This window comes from Anneissia japonica, unplaced genomic scaffold (genome assembly GCF_011630105.1).
Source record: "Anneissia japonica isolate Jap-2015-1 unplaced genomic scaffold, ASM1163010v1 scaffold287852_len814684_cov197, whole genome shotgun sequence".
Taxonomy (NCBI): domain Eukaryota; kingdom Metazoa; phylum Echinodermata; class Crinoidea; order Comatulida; family Comatulidae; genus Anneissia; species Anneissia japonica.
In genome coordinates this window covers 523,529-540,117 of record NW_022704998.1, presented here as the reverse complement: position 1 = coordinate 540,117, position 16,589 = coordinate 523,529, and the positions used below count along the sequence as shown (strand labels likewise).

General features: G+C 35.5%; 2 protein-coding genes across 6 annotated transcripts; both read left to right on the top strand.

Moving 5' to 3' along the window:
- Positions 1-2,816: 2,816 nt before the first annotated feature.
- On the top strand, positions 2,817-5,729 carry LOC117105145. 4 transcript variants are annotated; one of them, XM_033246206.1, is made up of 2 exons: positions 2,817-3,040; positions 3,951-5,729. In XM_033246206.1, exon 2 carries the CDS (start codon positions 3,978-3,980, stop codon positions 4,578-4,580), a length of 603 nt encoding a protein of 200 aa, XP_033102097.1. In that variant the 5' UTR covers positions 2,817-3,040; positions 3,951-3,977; the 3' UTR covers positions 4,581-5,729. The 4 variants fall into 4 exon arrangements, with proteins under 4 accessions (XP_033102097.1, XP_033102095.1, XP_033102098.1 ...); XM_033246204.1 differs by having other exon boundaries at positions 2,821-3,087; XM_033246207.1 differs by lacking the exon at positions 2,817-3,040 and adding an exon at positions 3,114-3,134.
- Positions 5,730-7,180: 1,451 nt separating this feature from the next.
- Positions 7,181-13,443, top strand: LOC117105144 (glutamine synthetase-like). Of its 2 annotated transcripts, none has more exons than XM_033246202.1 (7): positions 7,181-7,333; positions 8,685-8,900; positions 9,417-9,578; positions 9,827-9,973; positions 10,334-10,661; positions 10,834-11,014; positions 11,875-13,443. In XM_033246202.1, the coding sequence occupies exons 2-7, from the start codon at positions 8,735-8,737 to the stop codon at positions 11,989-11,991; spliced, it is 1,101 nt and encodes a 366-aa protein (XP_033102093.1). In that variant the 5' UTR covers positions 7,181-7,333; positions 8,685-8,734; the 3' UTR covers positions 11,992-13,443. The 2 variants fall into 2 exon arrangements, with proteins under 2 accessions (XP_033102093.1, XP_033102094.1); XM_033246203.1 differs by lacking the exon at positions 7,181-7,333 and adding an exon at positions 8,186-8,330.
- The last annotated feature ends 3,146 nt before the right edge of the window (positions 13,444-16,589 follow it).

Genomic DNA, 16,589 nt, shown 5'->3' with positions numbered 1-16,589 from the left:
AATTTCTACTACGGCAGATTACAACCGTTTACTTATTTTATTTTGTCACTCTGCCTATGCAGCTTTATTAATTTTATATAATATACTTGACAAAAATCAGGTTTCGCAAATAGTCTAGTACTGTAATGTATAATAAACAAAAGTTAGGCCCTACATGTAAAAAAAGTTATAATTACGTTTTAAAAAAGGATTGTTACAAATAAAGTAACGTTGAACCTGCGTGAAAGTAGCCTAAAATATGTGTAAAATCTCATCACGTAAAGTCAATAATTATTAATTGCAACAATCAATATTTTTTTATTGTTACTGTTAGCTAATATAGGTCTATCATGTGTTTTCTTGTTTTATATTTTTTGTCCATATTTTAAATATGTTAATTTCGGACCAAAGAACCTTCGGAGCAATGCACTGACCTCATTCACATAGTGTTAGCACATCTGTCAACTCGCTCCAACCAACTGAGGTACATTATTTCCTGCCGAAGGCCATGGCACAATGCCAGAATTCTGCGTCATTGAAATTGCTACAATTGCTACAATTGCGTCACAGTAAAATGTTTTAATATGTCATAAAAAAACTGGGTTGGTGCATTTTTTGCCTACTACACAACAACTCAAATCAGCACAAAAGTCAATACACTATTAACAATACAAATTATAATAACGATTGTCAGTGAATTGCATCAATTTAACGCCCTGGTATTATAATAATATGTTGGTCTTCTATAGCGCTTCATATTACTACCCAAGTCATTTGATTGCATGAGGGAGAAGAAAGAAACATTTTCTGGGGAAATTTCCCCGTAGTGCCGCCACCGCGTAAGTAGGGGGTTCCCCTCCAAATTTTCATAGATCCCCTTTTTTAATTTTTTTTTATTTTGCTGAGATTGTTATGCTATGCATTGCATTCAGAAATCGAATAAATAGGACACATAAAACGCTAGGCCACTTTCGCTACCGGGCCATGGCGTCCCCCTTTGGCCAAGGCTCGATTCGGTGGCAATCGCATGTACACCCCACCCCAAATTTGAAAGGACTGATCAGTGATTGCATAGGCCTACACATCAGGTGTCACTTATTCGATGTGATTTTGGTTCTGTCTCACGCCTAAGGACTGAAATCTCACGCATAAGTGTAATGTCTATGTTATAATACCTGTAGTAAATATGTTATTAGTGCTTGAAATATCATGGAATTGTATACTAGCTGCACAACACTGCACTGTGAATGTGTCCTTTTATAGAGCTCATAGTGTTAGCAAAGGGAAAATGCAGACCCTAAATGCATTTTCGAGCACTTAGGACAAAAGGGAGGGTGTGTTGTCCTATACCTCTAGGGGGAGGATTTTACAAAAGTCTCACACCTCCAAATTTGTCTAACTTGGAATCTCTAGATACTGTGCCTATGCCGTAAAAAAAAAGTCATTTTGCTACACTTGACAGTGGTCACGCCAACGGTGGGTGGGGGAGTGGGGTGGAGAGCAGTTCCCAATCTCCCCTGTCGGACAGGCGGGACCCGTCGTCTCGGGACCAAAATAATTTGCCTATCCAAATGACGTTATTTTGATCGCCAGTCCATATTTTGGTCTGCTAAAGCACAATTTGGGCCATGAAAACTCTCCCCCGTGAACCAGAGATGTTTATTCTGGGACCCTGACCAAATGCTCCAGTCGGCCCCTCGGATCGGCTCCTGTCGGTAATTTCCTTGAGCCACCGCGGCTGCTCAATGACAGGGATCGTAACTTCAGTTAGGCCCTATTCAGAACCAAAATTTTATTTCAACAACATAATTTCACTTTATTGGATTCAACTTGCTACATTTGACGTACAAAATTACCATCGTAAAATTGTTTTTTTACTCTTTATGACGTCAATCATCTTTCCCTTTGTGTGGTGATGTCCTTGTCTGCATTCAGTATGGTCTACATACCCTATTCTCAGTTTTTACAATATATATTCACAATTGCCATAAACGTTTTTTAATGAAATTAAATCAATGTAAACATAATGACATACCATACCTACCGTATGGATGTTATCCTGAAGGCCTAGTTATGAATAAGTTGTGCCACGTTGTTTAATTCCTAATCAGGACTCAATTAGAATTATATACTACCGTATATTCACTGTATATATCTTTGTAAATCACACTTTATCAACTTAGTTTAGATTTGTACAATGTTATAGCCAAAAATTATATAATATATGTAATAACGATATATGTACCACGTTTGATTTTGCGAGTTACCTTATGCTGTACATGTACAAGACGACAGCGACTATAATTTATAAACATTAAAGAATTCAAAATCAATCAATCATGATACAGTGGCGGCGCCAGCATTTCCCCGACCGGGGAGGGGGGGGGGCGGCTGATGTCCTCGACAAGAAAAAAGTGGGCGTGGTCGGGCGTCGCTAAAATCCTTTCCGAAAGTGGTCCAAGGGACGTAGCCCCCCACCCCCGAAAATGACAATTTAGGGGTTTCAAAGGCTTATTTAATCCATTATATATTAATATGTACAAAATACATATAATTTTTTGAATTCCCGACGAATTGTGGTTTCTCTCCTCGGGGGTGGGAGCCTTCCCCGACCGGGGGGATGTAGCACTACTTATCCCCCCCCCACCCCGCACCGTAGCGCCGCCACTGTCATGATAAAAAAAAATGTGGCAGTTTTTGAAGCTCATAAACGATGCGCGGTAGCAAATCCGACCAAAAAAACGACAGCTCTTTGAGACTTATGGGTTTATATCTTCGCTGAGACGTCATACCATTCCTGTACTACAGTAGTTCATGGAGGTATTGGGAGTAGTCACTAATACCTCCATGGTTCTCTCAAATCGTGAAAAGGAGAACTGAGGCCTAATCAGGTTGTGTTTCCTGATTGGTCAGAAGTACTTTAGGCAAGTCTAGCGTGTGTCATTTATATTATACACGCAGTTTGCTGCGCGCGCACATTACACTGGCTACTGCTCAGCTAGCTTTTTTGGTTCATCGATCGATCGTGTGGGGCTGCTGAATTTACGGTGCTTGACTGAAGGTTGATTGATGTTGATGTTTCCTTTCTGTCTTTTATCTTAATAGCAGGTACTAAGGATACCCAATATCAACTAAGATACCCTATTTCTTCATAAGTGGAGGATGCTGCTTTTATTATGATAAATTATTTAATTCTTTGTATTCCTGACCTATATATGTAGGCCTTAGGCTAGCAGCCTAAGCTGAGTTTTTTTTTCTCGGGCGGGTTCAGAAGGAGTTTTTTTTTTTTTTTTTCTCGGGCGGGCACAGGAAGGAGCCTAGGAGGTCTAGGCCTAGCCTCTAGGCGTACCCAGTCAGTAGTAACAGTAGTAGACTGCTATCTCTCTAGTACTTACTGTATCTATTACTACAGTACTACTAACTAGGTTTAGTCTTATTGGCCTAGGCTAGGCCTAGTAGTAGTACTTTGCCTAGCTAGGCTAGACCAGCCTACTAACCCTACTAATTACTACTATTAGTGTTTACTATATTACTACTAGGCCTAGCCTACTATAGCCATATGCCCCTACCTAGTAGGTAATAGTTGGATAGACCCTACATGCTTAGCTGCTCTACCTAGCATGAATATAATATTATTTATAATATTGCCAATCAATATCATGCTCTGTACTGAAGCCTAAAAAATGATGTAAAATTAAGAGTTATTTTGCCATTATATTATGGATTATAATCAAAATGAATTGAAACATGCATACTACTACTAAATTAATTAATAATTTCAATTGCAATATATAATTTTTCTATTCTCAGTAATTATTACAATATCTTATATATTTGTCTTCTCTGACTCTGTCCCCTCCCTTGTCATTTATTTTAAGAATGTTATCCTAGGGAGTTTTCAGTTGTTGAAATGTGTTTCATATGTTTATTGAATAAAAGATAAAAGTGGTTTTTAATATTTTGGCTTTTAGAATTTGGCCTGTTGGTTGACCAAGAAAATGTTTCCTTTGCTATCAATAACTCCAAATGCTGTTGATTTAACCTGCTTTGAGTCGCTAGCAGATGAAGATGATGAACACTTAGAAAGAATCTTTCATCAACATCATTCTACAATCAATCAGTATTATGTTGAGGAATACATAAATGATGATTCACTAGTGCCTGATCTTCTAAGTCAAGAACACTACCATGAAATGATTCCAGTACTCAAATCTATCTATGATGGCCCGCTCCAAGATTTGTTTAATGATGGAAGTGAGGAGGAGGTGGAAGAGCAGAAATATAAACAGTCAAATATAGCAATCGAAACTCAAGCGTCAGGACAATTACGTCACCAGCTTGATGCAGCAGTAACACTGTACAACGTGGATCAACAACCAATGTCCAAGACTGATAATTCTGGTGATCATTCATTCTGGAGAGCAAATTATAATTCAGATGTTCTCTTATTGGATCTTCTTGAAGGAAATTCTGGTTCCATCGGTGGTGATGATGAGAGGATGGTACCTGAAGTGGAGGTTGAACACTATAATATTACCAGGTGTACAGCCAGTTCAGAGGAACAGTTAGTACCAGATTGGTATTTTCAAAGTGAGGAATAAATATCACACATTTACAGAATTGCTAACAAGTGCTACTGTAATATTATATAATACAATGATGCTTTAATGTAATTACTGCAAGGTATTTAGATTTTCATCATTTGTTGCCTCAAAAGGCAAATACTGTACCAACAACCAAAAAAAACACAGGGAAAGAGAAAATGTTTTGTTTTTTGTACTATTCAATTGTGGATTGGTTATCACAATATGATGTTATGGGGTGGGACTACTCCAGCAAGTTTTTGATCTTGCAAGTTGGAGAACAGTCACTGGCTAAACTTGCTATCAAATTTTATGTGCCAAATAACTTTTGTATGTCCGTACTTGAGTTTAATATGAAATCATCATGCCTTTATATGGGCACATCACACAAATTTGTCACATGAAATTTGATAGTGTGACAGAGCTTAAAAAATGAAAAGAAAGAAGTTCACTAATCATATTTTTGGATGATGTCAATTCAGTATTTACTTTTTGAAATGTTCCAGTGTTATTGATATTTTCACACGAATAGTGAGTATAAAAATAAGCTAGAAAGTATGTAATGACATTGATTCCCAAAGTTGTTACTTTGATAATTAAATATCTGTGGAGAAAATAATAAAGACATGGACTCTATAGGAACAAGTACATTATATTCAGAGTTGTTCTATTAATGTTAATTTATTAAATTGTGACATAGGCCTATTTATTGATACAGTATATATTTAGAAAATGCAAAATGTCTGATCTGCTATAAAAGTTATATGAAGCTAGAAGGATGTAATTACAGTATATGATTTCTAAGTTGTTACTTTCAGAATTTCATGTATTTGTTGTTTTTTTTTTATCGTTGATGTAGTGTAAATAAATATGTGTGGCAATATATTTATTGATGAAATGTAACTTGGTTATGTACACAAAAAAGATTTTATATTAGTTATATATTGGAAATTGTTTGTACTTTTATTTGTATTGTGGACATGATATTTATTGATAAAATATATATTTAAAACCAAATATTTAAAAACTCAGTAGCTTTGCCAAAGTAGGCATACTTGATTTATAATTGCTTAACTTGACATAAGAAATCCAAACTGTATTATTTAATGTTTTGTATGTAAGCTGTTTCAGAATTCATATTTGGATTATTAAAATATTGTAAAAGCATGTTTTGTAGCTCCAGTATCCTTATTTTATGTAGGTTTAGTTAAACTCCTCAACTACTAAGCATGGATAACTTATGCCCAAGTCTCTTCCCTTTCCTTTCTCTCTTAAATTTTCAATTTAAGTTTATCAACGATAATTAAATTTAAAAAAACACATTGACGAAAGGTGATGAAGTAAAGTTAAATATAACTAATCTAATCTTAGCACTTCCTTGATGAACAACAATACATCATTTTCAACAAGTTCAAAGCTCCCTAGTATCACTTTAGACCTACTTGAATAGCTAATTCAAATGGTAGGCCTACACAACGTCCTGCGACAGATCTCTTGACCTCATTCTGAGCGGCAGTGACGGCACTGGAGATGGGAGGGGCGGGGATTTATATCCTTCTCAGCAGTGCTCTAGTTATAGGTGCTCCCCAAAAATGCTACACATAAAATATAAGGTTAATAATTTTATCGCAAATGATTATTATATCAGACTAACAAATTTATTTTTCCATAAGCTTTCGACCACGCAGTGGTCTTCATCAGGTGAATGTATAAATAGGATAAAAGTATGGTCATATACAGTAAGAGGAAAGATGGTAGATGCTCTTTTTAAAAAAATGTAATTAATGTTAAATCGTGTATTAAAACTACAAGTGGGAAAGTACTGTTAATTCTATAAATTTGTATGACGTCAGCAACGGATACACGTCGCGCCATTTTTCGAATCGATAATATACTTATATACTCCATGTTTTTTGGGGGTTTTTTTAATTATTATTTGTGTTGGTACTGGTACTTAGTGTAAATTACCTTCTGTTATGGTGTTTGGGGTAATTCTACAATAGTCAATTATATGAGAATTAAATTCATGAGCATCCCATGATGATTTAAATCTGGCATACGATGTACAGATTTTTTTTAAAAATAATTACCTTATATTGTTATACCGTAGCTATTTTTATTATTGATGTACAATAATAAGTAAGTTGTTGAAGGGGCTCAGCTGGAAGGAATAAAATAATATATATAAAACACTGTAGCCTGTATACATAGGACGCTACACCACCCCGTTCCCCTCCACCCCGTCCCCGTCCCCCTCCACCCCTGTACCATCCCGCCTACGAAATCGTGTACTGTAGTTTGTACTTTGTGCTGTTTTTTTCAACAATTGCAATTTTATTGGTAGGGTAATCGTTTTTTTGTCTTTTCTAAGAATTATAATATAAATTATTGATTAAATGTACATTTGCGGATCCAGATTTTTGAGAATTTTAATATTTATGTTTGTTTTGATGAAAAGTGTAGTTTTACTGGAAATCGAAAATTGACAAATCTGGGATAGCCAAGTAAATTTCTTTGTGAATTTTACTGTTTACTAATTATTCTTCACGAGCAAGGTATTTTCGCAACAAGAGTACATCAGCCATGGATCAGCCAATCGACTATCGTATACTTCGTGTTGATCATAAATTGACCAATCAAGACATGCCTTTCCAGACGTGAACTGTACTTATACATCCGCAGAATGTCCACTATAAATACGCTGGCGTTCTTGAACGTGGTAATACAAGAGGTAATTTTGGTCAACTCCGTTTGGTGTGGTACGATAGTTGGTAAGTATGCCAGCCAATCTGTCTGTGATATTTGGAATATACGTAGAGAAAGCTATGATAATTATAATGTAGATACCAGGTAGGAACTAGTGTTATCACTGTTAGCCTAGGCTAGTCCTAGCAAGGAGATACTGTACTATTACTAGGCCTAGTACTTAGCTACGGTAGGCTTATCTATGACGTATGGTCCTCCATCCTAGAGTCGATCCTCCATTGATCTACCAAAAGTTCCAAGCAGGCGAGGAAATGTGTGTATTTGAATTTTTTTTATAATTATCTTATGTAGGCGTATTTATACTGTGGCTATTTTTATTATTGCTGTTTAATGTTTAGGAGACTGGGGTTTGGTAGATTAACATTAGGACTTAAAACGTTTTATAGACTTTTTAAATGATTTAATGGGCTAGTAGAGTAGAGCTAGTACACTAGATAGGTCTTTTATTTTGTTTATTTTTTTTTAATATAATGCAATGATGTACAAAGAACATGCCGATGCTATCAATTTTCATGGAGGTATTACTCCCGCCAAATATGGCAACTGCCTATATTTCGATATTATTTAGTTTAAGCCCTATAACTAATTTTGATAGTTACATCTAGGCTTAGACTAGAATGTATATTTTTATTATTAATATAGCTTTTATATTTACTACATATTAAAAATCACAAAAGCAAGCATGTTTTGTTGATATCCACCTCGTGGATAAAGGTGGGCGTGACCTTCTTTCGCCAATAGAAAGAATGCAAATCGTTTGTCCACGAACATCATGCATGATTTCTTGGCCATCTGAAATTCTATTGGACGATGAAAGCTCTGTGAACAAATGAAAGTTTACCGCCCATTTTGCGTCATTGCGGTTATGTTTGTACAGATTTCGTAGTACACGTACTGCATTTACGTCATTTTAAACTAGTAGAGTAGTAGAACACCACGAGTTATTTTGTTCCTACGAAGCTCTTAATTTTTTTTGTCTACACGACACGAGAATTTACCACGGTAAAACTTGCTACTACTTACTGGTAGATAGGCCCGCCTTAACAGGACGTCGTGTTTTCAGCTGGTTTGGTTAGGCCTAGTAGGGCTGAGTAAGCCTAGCCTAGGCTAGGCCTAGTACTAGTAGGGCCTAATTCATTGAGGTCACTCCCTCGGAGCGCGCAGTGAATTGATGTTTAGTGGGGCTAGGCGTTGCCTAGGCTAGTTCTATACAGTACTCTACTTATAATTCATATTAACTGTACAGTACCTAGGGAAGGCTTAGGCTGAGTTAGGTAGGCCTTGACTACTAGTAGCTAGGATACTCAATGAGAGGAATTTTCATCTAGGCCTAATTAAATTAAATTCTTATTTCAGTTTAAATTATCAAATCCAAGTGGCAATATAAATTGTAAATAATCTTCAAGATGGCTACTACATATTCTGCAAAAGTAGACAAGACTATTGTGGATAAATATATGGACTTGGACACTGGTGGCTGTGTACAGGCTATGTATATATGGATTGATGGATCTGGTGAAGGATTGAGAGCAAAAACGAAGACAGTAAATTTTGAACCACAACAACCATCTGGTAGGTTAAACATTTATTTAACAGTGTCCTGCAGCTCATTAATTAACATAATGTAATGTTTCCAGCATTAATATTAAGTCATTTATAAGAACTTAATTTAAAGCAAATTTAAGGCTCTACTGAAGAAAGAAAGGTATAATGTACCCTTTCTTTGACATCTGTCGGGCTCCCTACAGATTAGTGTTTTAATGTTTTATTTTAGTTTTATACTCGTTTATTTCATAATTTTTAAATCTTTCTTGTACACTTGTTTTAATATTGTAATTTTGTTTGTGGCTGTATTACTGTATTAATAATTGTAAATTTGCCATTTTTATATTGGTTTTTCATTTTGATTTTTTTTTTATATGTAGTGCTTTAATCTCTTGCTATATAATATTCTTTCGGTATGTTTTAGTGCATTAACTGAACTGAAGGCTGGGCTCAAGCCAGCTTTGATTTGCCTAAAATACAATGTTTATGGGAAGTACTGCAATTTGTTGGTTAATGACATTTATTGCATTATTTTTCTTACAGACCTTCCAGTATGGAATTACGATGGTTCGAGTACAGCTCAATCAGAGGGCAGCAACAGCGACATGTACTTGCACCCAGTAGCAATATTTAAAGACCCATTCAGGAGAGGAAAGAACAAATTGGTTCTATGTGATTCATACAAGTACGACCAAAGGCCAGCAGGTAGGTTGGAACACTAGCAAAATACATGACGACACAGTAAATATTATGAATCTTGTGTTGCTGGTATTCTTTTCCTGTACCTAAAAATACAGGACATAATTGAGCTTAGATAAAACTCGGCAATATTAAAACTATCCAATAAAATTATAGTTTGTGGAATTTAACGTATAATGAAATCTAAGCAGAATACAGTTAAAGCTTAAATTTGTAGGCAGCTGTTCTAACAGTTGTATAATTTTGTCCAACAGAAACCAATTTTAGAAAATCGTGTGTTGAGGTAATGGAAAGAGCAAAGGGCAGTCATCCATGGTTTGGCATTGAGCAAGAATACACACTGTTGTGTCAGGATGGACATCCATTTGGATGGCCTAAGCTTGGATATCCAGGACCACAAGGTATTGTCGGATTCTATTGCAAACTATATTTTTATTAAAATTGTAAGCATGATTGGCAATACGATTCACATGAATGTGTTTATAACCCTAAAGAGAATGACAAATCCTGAAGCTCTAGACTGGCATCGATGGAGATGGACACTGCAAGGTGGTTGGGGTTTCGCCTCTCTTCCCCGTCTTTTGTACTTTGCCAGCATATTCCAGTACCCCTGGGAAGAGACTCAAGTGACTGGCACAAAATAACCATATTGTTAAAAAATATTGTGAATCCTCGATTAGATATGATTGATAATTATATTTAATGTTTATGTTTAATTCATGAACAATTTTTCAAGTTGTATTCATATTTTTCTGTTTTAGGACCTTATTACTGTGGAGTCGGTGCCAATAAGGTATTTGGTAGGGATATAGTTGAAGCTCACTATCGTGCATGTATGTATGCTGGAATCAAAATAGCTGGATCAAATGCAGAGGTAATGCCAGCCCAATGGGAATACCAAGTTGGACCGTGTGAAGGTATCAACATGGGTGACCACCTTTGGATGTCCAGATTTATCTTGCACAGGGTTTGTGAAGACTTTGGTGTTGTGGCTTCGCTCGATCCTAAACCAATGCCTGGTGATTGGAATGGTGCTGGGGCTCACTGCAATTACAGTACACAAGCTATGAGGGAAGAAGGTGGAATGAAGTAAGAATAAGATCCATTTTACATAATCTTTGGGACGGGGATGAACATACATCTAGACATAGCCAACACATACCATGAAAAGCTTGCAGTGTAGAAATTAATTTATTGTTTTTAAATGCTTATTCATCCTAATACAACAATTTAATTAAGCATTTTTTTTAAATGAATTCAGGCACATTCTGGAGGCTGTTGAAAAACTAGAGGCAAGGCATGATGATCACATCCGTGCTTACGATCCAAACAACGGGCAAGATAATGCTAGGAGGTTAACAGGATTTCACGAGACGTCAAGTATACATGAATTCTCGTCTGGCATCGCTAACCGTGCTGCTAGTATTCGCATTCCTCGACAGGTAGGTTAATAATCGCCTCAAATGCTATAAAAAATGCTAAAAATTCTTTCCACTGAAGGTGATTCCACTTGAGGACTAGTGGTTTATAATACAATTCTTTTTGTTTTATTCTATATATTTACTGTAATTGATAGTATTAGTATTGGCCCAACTGAGCTATAGACCCTGGGGCAGATGCAGGATTTGGCGGTTGTTGGTGCGACAGTCCACACCACATAGCCCCACCGTGGTTGGGGCTGTGGTGGGAAAATATTGAGAATATGAATCTCGGGGTGCTTTAAAAATCTAGCGCGTCTTATTTTCGACAATTATGTTTAATATAATTTAGGGGGAGCGATCGCACCATCTGCATCCACCACAGAAAGTAAGATGCACACAGTGAAAAGTGCCATGTGCTTAGTAGCCAACCTAATGTAGTTTTCAGGTAAAATTTAGTCAAATGAATCCAAAATGCCATTGAAAAAAATTTGACTTACAGATTGTTAAATACCGTACTCGCGCGAATAAGCTAGTTTGCAAAAAATTTGCAATACCAGCACCACCACTAATTTCATCTAGACGATTGTCTTCTGCACCAGAAACATTCGTTTAATTTCCAGATGCTCTTATATAATTTTTTATCTTTATTAAAAAGTACCCCTTGAATTTTTCAAGTTCCCGTAAGCACCCCTCAATTTTCACCTATTTCATAAGAGCCCCTTCATTTTCCGCTCTGTTTTCAAACAAAATTTTAAGCGCCCAGGTGCTTATACGCACGAATACAGTAATGGAAATGACAAGATATAAAAAACGGGAGATAGTATGCATGTTCAACAAAATAACTTCTTTTATTTATAGAATGTTTTGGTTTTTTTTGATAGGTTGGAGATGATGGTTTTGGCTACCTGGAGGACAGAAGGCCGTCCTCAAACTGCGATCCATACAGAGTCACAGAAGCTATTGTCAGAACAACGGTACTTGATGATTGGACAAATTAATACAAAATATGAACACTTGAAATTGAATATTGCACTACTATAAATTGTTTTATCGGCTCGGAATATTATTAAATTTTGTGATTTAAGGATGAAATTGCATTAACACTCAATGGTACCAATATTTCCTATGGAAGTAATTAATAAAACTTGCCAAAACTAATGATTACATTGGCGATGCCTTTTACTAGTATTGCGACATAAATTTTAATTTTTAGGTATTCTTGTTTTCATCTTTCACTATGTACAGAACTTCAAATAATAATAAAGTATTTTTTAATTTATAAATTGTAGCATTGTGAACTTGTTAAGGTACAATACAATCAATATACAGCAACATATTGATCCTACAGTATTCCGTACAAAAAACTTTCCACTAGATTTGCACTATTTATTGGAAATTGTCAACGTTTTTGTGAAATACATATTGCTACAGCGAACAACAAAAGCAGTAATAAAATGTATGGAAATTATTAATTAATTTTTTAACAACCAAAAACATGGGAAAATTTAAATTGCAAATAAAATACAAGCAATTTTATTAATATAGTACTACAGTATATTGAATTAGAAATATGCTACAAGCACTGGCATTGTATATTGCTTCATTTTGGGGTGGGGAACTCGATGATGCAATGATTTACAGTACCAAGATACCAAACACTTTATATATTTGTGCCCTCTTATTAATTGTATTTGGGACGAGCTGAAAGAAATCGTAACGAGAAAATACAGGAGAAAGTTTAATTTCGATTTGTATTATGCTATGTTTGGTTACTTCAAGAAATTTCATTAATAAACTTGTACTTATTGCTAAGTTTTCAATTTGCAGATTTAAACTTGGGAAATGCAACAATCCGAATCGAGTACTTGTAAACTTTGAAAAAAAATATATAAAATTTTAAAAAGACCTATTCATATGAGGAATTGTAGGTGTTGACTTGATGGCTGGCTGATATATTTTTCGAATAACATCATTGTGTTCAACACAATGATGATGGGCGGAGAAATTGATGATTGTTTGATGTATTTTTGTTAATGATTGCTTCATATATAGATCGCTTACATTACTGATGTATTCGATCGATTGAAGGACAAGCATCAAAATATATTAAGCTCGTGTCATTTTCTATATAAAGAAAAAAATTTAAAAAAAACATTCATTGATATTTGAGTAATTAATCGGTTGAAATTTCATGTCTTAATTTGAGTTGAATGTATCAAATTTGATTGATTTATAATTTATATTTATAATTGATTGATTGATTGGAAAAAATGTTGAAACACCGAAAATAATGAAAAAAGTACATGTATATAAAAATGGTAGGAACTGCAAATAAGAGGGAAAAAATGAAAAAATCATATAATTGGCTTAGACCAAGTTTGACAAAGAAATGATTATGACATCATGTGGATGATGATGAATAAAAGTGGTGTTTTACCACACAAGAAAAATATGTGTATGGCTACAGCCAAACAAATTAGAATTGAAGTAGCTATTTGAGGCATGTCGTGGCGAAATGGTTAAATAGTCGCACAGGGCGTAGTGAGTAAATGAGCTATAAAACATGGGAGCTCAAATTGCCTTTAAAAAAAATCAAAATTTGTGCTCAACAAATCGTTTAACGTTATTTTGATAGTTAATTCTATTAAACAATATATGCGAAAAATAACTTGCTCAAAGTCATTTATATTGACTCTTAAAGAGTACTTTCCAATAACGTAGGCTTGAAATGTCCAATTCCAATGAATGACCCCTCATTTTAAAGATATGGAAATACTGTACCAATAACTTGGAATTTCAATTTTTGTGCACTGTACACGTTTATTTTCACTTAAGGTTGGTGTGATGTGCCCTCATAATTAAATAACATAAAAATGAAATTACCTGTAATAATAAAAGCTATAACAAGAAAGCAACGCCCATATTGAAAAGTAATTGTAAAAGCAGTTGTGTGGAGAGTGTTGGTGTTATATGGAGTGTTGGGGCATATTTGAAAGTGGATGCAGAAAGAGTGACGGAACTACAGAGGTACTTGGCATGCAATGAGAAAAGGTTTAGAAAAAAATTTATTGAAAGATGTTTGAGGAAAGAGACCAACATGTATTTAAATAGGAATCATAGGTGAAGGATTGAAGGCCTTCTTAAAGGGAGAGCAGAGAGCAGGGGCGGATCCAGAAATCTCCGAAAGTTAGGCCGATCGAGAGAACACTGTCCTAGGGGGTCCGGGGGCATGCCAAGCGAAATTTTTGTTCTAGACGCCCGAAAATAACATTTGAGTGAGGCGTTCTGGGCTATCATTTTTTTCTTTTTCTCTGTTTGTTTTCTTTATTTTACCTCCACACACCCCCCCCCCCCCCCCCCCCCACCAAATCTGCCCCTGAAGAGGACAGTTGTTGGTGAAGAGTCTTGGCGGCCGAAGTACTTTTGAGATGAATCTGCACTTTCCTACAAAAGTAAGGTTTTATTTTTCCAGATTATAAGAAAAAATTATGTAGAATAGTATCCGACGGTGGTCCGGAGAGATGAGAAGTGTGTGATCCAGCGTGACCACTCACAATTTTTGATCCAATGACTGGGTCGAAATTACCCAAGATTCAGCAAATATTGCCTAAAATTACCCAAGCTTCCTGAAAATGCATTAAAATTTGAAAAATGCGTGTTTTTCGCATGTACGGTTTCCCTGTAATTAGCTCAATTTATAAATCATTTTTTATTGTAATTGTTTGTGTTAATTATTAAAATTAATATTCATGAGGTGATAATACCGATAGAAAAATACGCACTCAGTCGGCCAGTGTTATTAGTACTGTAGATCAGTGATCAATATTTATTATGTGTTGCATTAATTAGGTAAGATCAATGGCAACGCAAATCACAAATTAACAATTCTGAACCCATGTTTATATCAATTAACAGTCAGTTAACAATGTTATGTGCACTTAGTTGAGTTTTGCTTACTTGAATGGACTGAAATATACTTTGTTGCTTCTGAATTCTTCCTCTTTGACAAAAATATTTAATTTTCTTAGTAAAAATAAAATACCCAAGGATTTGAACGGAATACACAAGAACCCAAGACCAAGTCAAAATACCCAAGATCTTGGGAAAATACCCAAGCAGTGGTCACGCTGGTGTGATCCGATCTATCCATAGAGGTATAATAAGAATAGCTCTATGGATCCATCTGATCGATACCGCCGCACAGTGGGCCAGAATTGTTTCAAAGTGTGCCAAAAGTCAATACTCATAAGAAAATACTGATTATGTTCGTGTTAAGACTGTTTTAGGGGTTTTCAAACCTGCTGAATTCAATTAAACTATTTTAAAATATGTATGACGTCATCAAATTACTGTTTTTTTATTGGATGAGTAAAATATTCATTGTAATACCTAGGAAGATTCATATTACCTTGGTTATTAGAACATATAAGGGGTTTTATAACCTGTAGATTTCAACGCAAGCATATTTAAATATGTATGACGTCATTAAAGTGGTGTTTTTTTTATTGGACGACGTAAAATTTAAGATCTAGACAGAATAACTTGCCAGAGCTCAGTATGACACGAATGAGGGTTTCTAGACCGGCAAATTCAAATTAGAACATTTTACACTTTATGTGACATTATTGAAATACATTTCTTCAAAGAAAAGGGTGGAAGGTGGAGTGTTAAGAAGACACCCGCAGTACCCCCTTAGTCCGCGTCCACCCCATCAGTCAGCCCTCACCAGTAAAAATAAGCACAAAAGATCACGGTCAAACAGAGAATTTACCTAATATCGCTATAATTTGCGTGAGCAATAATTATTGTATTTGAATGGATGCTAAATAAATAAATGAAAAAAATAAATTAAATGAGCGGTCCCACTTCATCGGGCATTTACCCCCATCCCATCACTCACCTTGTGATGCCCTTATCATCTCCAGAGGCAATTTGGCTTCAGATTTAGGACGGAGTCAAAATGTTAAAAAAAAAATAAATAAATAAAAACAAAAGAGAAAGTGTCAGAAAAAAATGATTCCTAGAATACTTGACCTCAAAATGAAAGGGGGTCGAGGTCCTCCCCGGAAAAATGTTGTTTCCTAAATGGCGAGAAATGAGATTTCCCGACTTTTGAGGTGTATTTTAATGACATTTAAGTTTTTTAAAGTTCAAGATTTTCCCTCCCTTGAAAACAGTCATGTCAACCTGTCTCTTATACACATCTAGATGTGTATATTAAAAAATGAGTAGTTGCATACGTAGGCCTATTTTGTTTTCCATGAACCGATGAACCCCAAATAGGACGGTGGTGGGAAAATGTTGATTCCTATATGTCGGGAAACAGGTTTTCTCAACTTCTGAAATGTTGGTTTCCTCTCTTGACGTTTTTTAATGAATCGATGAACCCTAAAGAGGAACCGGGGGAGAGGCGGAATCATGTTAGCCCCTGGCAAATTTTTATTCCTAGATTGCGGGAAGTGAGCTTTTCAGACTTCTGAAGTATCTTATAATGACCTTTAATAAAAACAAAATCAAGGTTCACCCAATTGTAAACGGTCAGGTAAATTTTCTGATTTTTAATACGGTAAAGAGGCCCTTGTGTGTGTAGAGGTAT

Coding starts and splice junctions, on each gene's coding strand:
- LOC117105145 (XM_033246206.1), top strand. CDS start 3,978: ATGTTTCCTTTGCTATCAATAACTCCAAATGCTGTTGATTTAACCTGC.
- LOC117105144 (XM_033246202.1), top strand. CDS start 8,735: ATGGCTACTACATATTCTGCAAAAGTAGACAAGACTATTGTGGATAAA. Junction 8,901..9,416: donor TGAACCACAACAACCATCTG/GTAGGTTAAACA, acceptor TTTTTCTTACAG/ACCTTCCAGTATGGAATTAC. Junction 9,974..10,333: donor TGGATATCCAGGACCACAAG/GTATTGTCGGAT, acceptor TTTCTGTTTTAG/GACCTTATTACTGTGGAGTC.